This window comes from Cotesia glomerata, linkage group LG9 (genome assembly GCF_020080835.1).
Source record: "Cotesia glomerata isolate CgM1 linkage group LG9, MPM_Cglom_v2.3, whole genome shotgun sequence".
NCBI lineage: Eukaryota > Metazoa > Arthropoda > Insecta > Hymenoptera > Braconidae > Cotesia > Cotesia glomerata.
This window is the reverse complement of record NC_058166.1, coordinates 9,621,065-9,628,799: the sequence shown is the minus strand read 5'-3', so window position 1 is coordinate 9,628,799 and position 7,735 is coordinate 9,621,065. Positions and strand designations below refer to the sequence as shown.

Here is a 7,735-nt window from a genome sequence, read left to right as displayed (position 1 = left end):
TAACTTTTCAAAACTAAACATTTAGGTACCTTTTTTTTTTTTAAAAATTTTTGTTTTTAGATGTACTTTTCCGATAAAAAATATTAAAAATTTTTGTAGGGTATCATAATACATATGGAATTTTTCAGTTTTTGGACAAAAATCAATGATTTTTCGAAGTTCGACATTTTTTTTTAATTTTTTTTCTAAAATAAACTTTAATCAATTCCACAGTTATCCCTGTAGAACCCAGATTGGGCCGATTTCTCTTTCTATTTTTTATTCAATTGAAAAAAATTGTTAAATTTTCAAAAATGGAAAAAAAATTTTTTCATAAATTTTATTTATATAATGAGATAAATACAATTCAACGATTTCACGGCATTATATTCACAATTTAGAGGCTTCATCGATGACTGTAATTAGTAAGATTCAAATTTTAATATATCAATTAGATCGATAAACTAGGGATAACAATTATCGACTTACCTATAGCCAGTAAACTAGATGCTATAAGCTAGTATGTTTTGATTAAAAGTGCGGCTTTTTCATTTTGAGATCTAAAACATAACCTATAAATCTTTTGTGCAATCTAGTGTTTTATAAAAGATTGTCATTACATTTGTTGTATAAATAAATAATTTCTCTAGTTTATACGCGCTGTTTTGATTTCTCTTTATGGCGCCAAAAACGGTATTTGATCGGTGTTGTGTTCCTTTTGAGTTGGAATCTCATTTTAAAATTGGTTTACGTCCGGCGACTGATATTATGAAAGTAACGTTAGGATTAGATGATAATTATTTATTATGCAGTTCATGTCGAAAAAAAAGCTTCAGAGTTAGTGAAGCAACAAACAAATGCTCGTAATGATCCTAGTGCTGATGTAAGTGACCGTGAAGACAACTATAGTGACAATAATGACAACAATGATCAGGCTGATAATGATAGTAATACAACTGCCACGGATCTCCCATTATCCTTATCATTCCGTAAGTTTTTTTAATTATTTATACGTTACTTGAATACATTTCTAGTAGCTATATGTTTCACTATTATTTTTTAAGGTTCCATGTCATTTGATAGCGAACCCGAAGCATCACAATCAAGCTCAGGATCCCAAGTTAGCGCTGCAACTCAATTACCCGTAATAAACCATGCATTAGAATTGTTAAATCAATCACCGATTCCATCGAAGAAATTGAATGATAATCAATTTTTGAACAATAAAATAAATCGGGTATCCGACAGCTTGAAAAAAGTTTTGCTTTCTTCTTCAGATGAAGAATCGATTGATGACGATGGTGAAAATTTTCGCTCTCTAATTAAAATGTTGTATGATAAATTCAACGATAAAGAAACTGATAAGTCTTTGAATATACAAATTTTAATATTATTACCTGTAAAATGGAGTGAGAGACGTATTTGTGAAACTATGAATACATCAAGACATTTGTCAAGAGTAGCAAAAAATTTGGTTGAAGAAACGGGTTTACTTTCTACACCTGAATCGAAATTAGGTATGGGTAGCGTAAAATCGATGTTTTAAATACACTTGAAAACTGAATTACTCAACATTTTTGTATAGGGAGGACAATTACTGATCAGGTAAAATTAAAAGTTGAAAATTTTTACAACGATGATGAGTATAGTGCTCAAATGCCCGGTATGAAAGACTTTGTATCAATTCGAAGTGATGATGGTAATCGGATACACGTCCAAAAAAGACTTATCCTGTCTAACTTAAAAGAATTATACCAATGTTTCTGTGAAATAAATCCTGCTGAGAGAATTGGATTTTCAAAATTCGCTTCTTTGCGACCAAAACATTGTGTGTTAGCAGGGGCAAGTGGAACACACACCATCTGCGTGTGTACGATTCATCAAAACGTGAAGTTAATGATGCTTGGTAATTATCAAATTAATTAATATATATAAATGCGTGAATTTTAAGTTTACTAAATTACTGTTATTTTAGGTGCAAATATTTATTCTTTGACAAGGAACACAGAAAAGCCCATTAAACACTACAGCGATTACTTGAGCATGATTATATGTGAAAATCCATCTTTTCAGTGTTATTTAGGTGGATGTAAAAACTGTCCTGGGGTCGATGAGTTGAGTAAAATTTTACTAAAATGTTTTGAGGACCGGGAAATCGAGAATATTACATATAAATATTGGATATCAAAACCGAGAAGTAGTTTAGAAACTATTATTAAGCCTACAGAAGAATTTGTGGAAAAATTTTGTAGTGAGTTAGAAATTCTTCTACCTCATTCGTTCATTGCTAAGGAGCAAGCCCAATTCTTGAAGACATTGAAAGAAACATTGAAACCAAACGAATACGTTATTATTTGTGATTTTGCAGAAAATTATGCCTTCGTAGTACAAAATGCGGCAGCTGGTTTTCACTGGAATAATAATCAGGCAACAGTTTTTCCAGTCGTTATTTATTATAAAAGTAAATAACAAACTTGAACACAAAAGTTTAGTAATTATCTCAGATTCTAACAAACATGATGCCGTTGCTGTTCATGTTTTCATCGAAATAATAACTGATTACGTGAAAAGTCTTCCTGAACGTTGTAACAAGATTTATTATTTTTTCTGATGGAGCTCCTCAACAATTTAAAAACTTTAAAAACTTTGTAAATTTATATTACCACGAAGATGATTTTGATATTCCTGCTGAATGGCATTTTTGCGACTGCCCATGGGAAAGGTCCGTGTGATGGAATCGGTGGTATTCTCAAACGACTTGCAGCGAGAGCAAGTCTCCAACTCGCGGTAGACAAACAAATAACGACACCAGAAGAACTTTTGAATGGGCTTCTGCACCGGATAACTTGCCGAATATTATAGTGAAGTTTTCCCCAGAAGAAGATTATGACACAGCAGTAAATGATTTAAATGATCGATTTTTGAAAACGAAACCGATTACAGGAACTCAACAACTACATTGTATAATTCCGGACAAAAATGGTTGTTTACTAGTTAAAAACTTTTCGAATTCGAATGAACACAGAATTTGTAAAATATTTAAACGACAGAGAGAAAAGTAATTAATTTTAGCTGCATCAATTATTGATCTTACTAATTACAGTCATCGATGAAGCCTCTAAATTGTGAATGTAATGCCGTAAAATCGTTGAATTGTATTTATCTTATTATATAAATAAAATTTATGAAAAAAAATTTTTTTTCCATTTTTGAAAATTTAACAATTTTTTTTCAATTGAATAAAAAAAATAGAAAGAGAAATCGGCCCAATCTGGGTTCTACAGGGATAACTGTGGAATTGATTAAAGTTTATTTTAGAAAAAAAAAATTTAAAAAAAAAATGTCGAACTTCGAAAAATCATTGATTTTTGTCAAAAAACTGAAAAATTCCATATGTATTGACTTACAAAAATTTTTTAATATTTTTTATCGGAAAGTACATCTAAAAACAAAAATTTTTTAAAAAAAAAGGTACCTAAATGTTTAGTTTTGAAAAAGTTATGGCTATTTGAAAATAAAAAAGCCATTTTTTTGAAAAATTCATAACTTTTTTGGAGTTAGGTAAAAAAATTCAAAAAAATTCTGAGAACCGTTTTTTATAGGGTAGAAAAGGATGGAAAACTTTCGGCCAAATCGAAAAGGGTCGGGGTCAAAAGTGGTCGATTTGGCATGGAATACCCCATATACTAGCTGATACCCGCCCGCTTCGCTGGGCATACAATAAAATTTTATGTTGTAACCTAAATGAAAAATATAAACAAAATGATTAATTTCAAAAAGATAATTAATATAAATTTTGAATTAGAGAAAAGTGATTGTTTATGATAACCGGTGTTAGCGAGTATTAAATATATGAGAAAAGTATTTTATTATTAATAATCAATCAATCAATGGGTCAGTTAGTCAGTAAATCTGTCATTAGACAGATTTCCGCATCACCCATGACGTACTGTGTAGTGAGATGCGTTCCCATTATAATAATGTTATCCTAAACATTTAGTCTAGACCGGATAGGTCAAATGGTAGAGTAGCCGACATGTCACCGGAAGGTTCTGGGTTCGAATCCCTGTCCGAGCTATCTGAATTTTTTCTCGCATATTCTGTAAACTCTTATTAAGAAGGTCCTTCCTATTTCTTTCTCAATCTCTTCCTCCTCCAATTATTCTGTTACGTGAATGTTGGAACGCTTCACGTAATAATTATCCGTAACTCCTATTCTTTTCCGCTTCATAGTATTATTTAATTTTAAAAAATGTCAATAATTTTTTTAATTTTAAAAAAATGTTAATAATAAAATACTTTTCTCATATATTTAATACTCGCTAACACCGGTCATCACAAACAATCACTTTTCTCTAATTCAAAATTTATATTCATTATCTTTTTGAAATTAACCATTTTTTTTATATTTTTCATCTAGGTTACACCATAAAAATTTATTGTATTCCTATCGAAGCGGGCGGGTATCAGCTAGTTATTAATAAATTCATAACAAATTAAGTGGTATTAAAAAATATATTTATTATTACTCATTTTATTAGAAATTATCTTAAATTCACCTTTTTTTATAATAATTTAACTATATCTTTGTTAAATTTTAGAGAAGACGCATCAGACACAATTTACCATTTTAATTTTAATCATTAAAATCAGTATAATCATTTAACAATATCAACTTGATAATATTTATGTTTAATTTATCTGTGTTATGATATAATCGAGTTCATCCTTCATGATTATTCCAATACATATAAGTTATTTCAGTTATTAATGATTTAGCTATTCTTTCTTAAAAAACGTATGATTATGAATTCCTACTGTCCCAACAGTCAATCGATAAAATTTAAAATCAATCATTTTGACAGTTATTATAGCAACGGTAACCATGATAACGGTAACCATGGTAACGGCAACCATGGTAACGGCAACCATGGTAACGGTAACCATGGCAACGGTAACCACGGCAACGTTAACCATAGCAACGGTAACCATGGCAACGGTAACCATGACAATGGTAACCATGGCAACGGTAACCCTGTCAACGGTAACCATGGCAACGGTTGATTAGCGTGGGTGGTTGTAGGGGGGTTGAGTTCGATAATTTACGGGTGCCACTGATGGTTTCTTAGATTAGAGGGTCAAAATGATATTCCGCTCCCAAAAAAAGAGAGAGATATAGGGAAGGGGAAAGATTATAGGGCACGGGAGGGGAGGAGAAGAATGAGAGGGAGGGGAGGGGAGGGCATATGTGATGGTAGACGAAAAATTCATTTTGGCTAGGAATTGCGTAAAATCCGTTCTTAGTGAGCGTCTACATCACGAATGGAGTAACTATGCTAAATTTCAAGTCAATCGGGCGAATAGTTTCGGAGATCTCGTGATGAGTGAGTGAGTGGTATTTCGCTTATATATATATAGATAAGATATATAAGATATATATATATATATATATATATATATATATATATATATATATATACGATATAACGCGGCTTGTCAGCACGATAACGTTTTCAATTTATAACCGATTCTTCTCAAACTCAACATGCTTCATTTATCGATCAAGACCAAGGTTAAGTTCGAAGATGAGCTTAATCGGGCGAGTAATTTGGAAATGACATGATTTTGAAATTTTGAAAATCGTAAAAATTGATGTTTTTACTACTTCAACTTGGTATAACAACTGAATTAGACAAGATATTAAAATTTGATAATGCATCGTAAAGCTCTTTTAATAAGCTTCAATTTTCACTACTTAGAAGTGTTAATAGCCTCAATATTACTCCTTTTAGAGTTCGTTTAATGATACAGTTTTTAGTAGATTTCATAAAAATCTAACTATTGCAGCCGTCCTCATGGCGCAACTTTTAAAAAATTTAGTCATTTTCTGACTTACAAGGGGAGGATACGACCTTGGGGAAACGGATTTGGATAATCTTTGACACAGTGATAGTACACCATGTGGGTATACTACCTCTGAAATACTAAAGTGCAATACTCAAAAATGGCTGAGAAAAACGCACTCAAAGTTTACTCAGCACTATAATATATTAATAAGTAAATAATTGATACATTAAATTATTCTTTAATAAAATATTTTTTTATTTTCAACTTCATTTCTATAAATTATCTACGGTGTATATCATGAGATATTTGTAATTCATGAATAATTCTTATAACTCTCATATTCATTATAAGTTTAACTGAAAAATATATACCTACGCCAGACAATAAGAAGGGTCGAATATGGTATGAGGGTACAATAATTCTTGTCCTCGAGTTATTGTAAACTTGACTATAGCAGTTAGTTTCTGAATTTCGACATGAACAGACGTATTTGTGCAGTGAAATTTACTTTAAAAATTGTTTTATAATTTATAAAATGTCATCAAGCGAAGCCAGTTCTTCTCATGGAGATGAAAACACTCCTGATACATCCTTACATAGTGATTTATCGAAGCAACGGCTAAAAGATGGAGTAGTGTATTATGAAGGTTTACTTCTTGAAAGTGATTTAATTGCAAAAACATCTTCTGACACTCTATCTGAAGATGCTATGTTGATTGGTAGAGAATTATATGATAATACGTTAGATATGTTAAATAAAAAAAAGTTCGTAAGCGATCAAGAATTGATTCATGCTCAAGAAGAATGCCCAGACGGAAATTTTGAAGCAGTAGAAGATAATTCAGTTGATGACTATGTTCCAGATGAAAAAAAAAAAACAAAATGATGGATTATATTCCTCTGGAATATAAAATTAAAAGTTTTAAACATAGCAAAAGCTCACCCTTCATGGAAACTAGAGACATTACAAAAAATGGATGTAGTCATTTGAAGAGAATGGATCATTTGAAAGTATGGGAAAAAGATGTTGAACATGGTGGAACTAAATTTGATAAATATCATGTGATTGATTCTTGGACGTATGACCGCTTCGTCGAGGCAAGACAAAATTATCAACAAGTGACTACACGAAATTTGCAGCAATGGGCTTTAGCTGCAGCCAGCCAGTTTCCTAATCTTCAATTTACAGCGTCCGACCCATGGGTAAAAAATTTAAACAAAGACACAACATTCGTCAACGCAAAATTACAAAATTTGTAACAGACAAAGAAGTTCACACCATGCCAGAAATTATCGCCTCTGCAGAAATGTTTTCGCATTCAAAAAAAACTATTGATATCTAACTTCGATAGTGACTTCGTTATTAATACAGATCAAACAGGTATATAAATTTTCTAACGGTAAACTAATTATTTTTTATTCCATTATTAAATTTAATCGAAGTTAATCATTAGATTTTTTAAAATTCATATTTTCAGGATGTCAATACCAATCAATGTTTAATAGGACACTGACGGAAAAGGAAGCAAAACAGTGTTTGCAAAAGTACAAGACATGACCAAGGTGTCACACTCATATACTGCACAATATAGCATAACATTATCTGGAAAAATTACTACCACATGTTTTTATTTGTTTGCAAGAGCCTACAGGTGATTTTGGGCCAAGAATAAAGAAAACGTAGAAGAATATTTAAAAAATACAAAAATGTTATTGTCACATCATCAAAATCAGGAAAACTGACAACTACTCTCTATAAAAATTTTCTAGAGAAATGTTTAATGCCATATGTTCAAAAAAATAAATTTCTTTTAATTATTGACTCGTGGACAGGACAAGTGAAGCCAGAATTATATGATGAAATATTTCAGGATGATAGAAAAATGCCTACATGCACATTTAAAGTTAT

The 7,735-nt window shown here is 31.0% G+C and overlaps 1 protein-coding gene across 1 annotated transcript; it reads left to right on the top strand.

The window, feature by feature from the left end:
• The first annotated feature begins 730 nt into the window (after nucleotides 1-730).
• LOC123272223 lies at nucleotides 731-2,448 on the top strand. Its single transcript, XM_044738924.1, has 4 exons — nucleotides 731-968; nucleotides 1,044-1,496; nucleotides 1,565-1,885; nucleotides 1,955-2,448. Exons 1-4 carry the CDS (start codon nucleotides 770-772, stop codon nucleotides 2,446-2,448), a joined length of 1,467 nt encoding a protein of 488 aa, XP_044594859.1. The 5' UTR covers nucleotides 731-769.
• The last annotated feature ends 5,287 nt before the right edge of the window (nucleotides 2,449-7,735 follow it).

Excerpts from the sequence above, each read along its gene's own strand:
- LOC123272223 (XM_044738924.1), top strand. The coding sequence starts at position 770 with ATGATAATTATTTATTATGCAGTTCATGTCGAAAAAAAAGCTTCAGAG. Across the intron at positions 969-1,043 it reads CCCATTATCCTTATCATTCC|GTTCCATGTCATTTGATAGC; the intron begins GTAAGTTTTTTT and ends TTATTTTTTAAG. Across the intron at positions 1,886-1,954 it reads CGTGAAGTTAATGATGCTTG|GTGCAAATATTTATTCTTTG; the intron begins GTAATTATCAAA and ends CTGTTATTTTAG.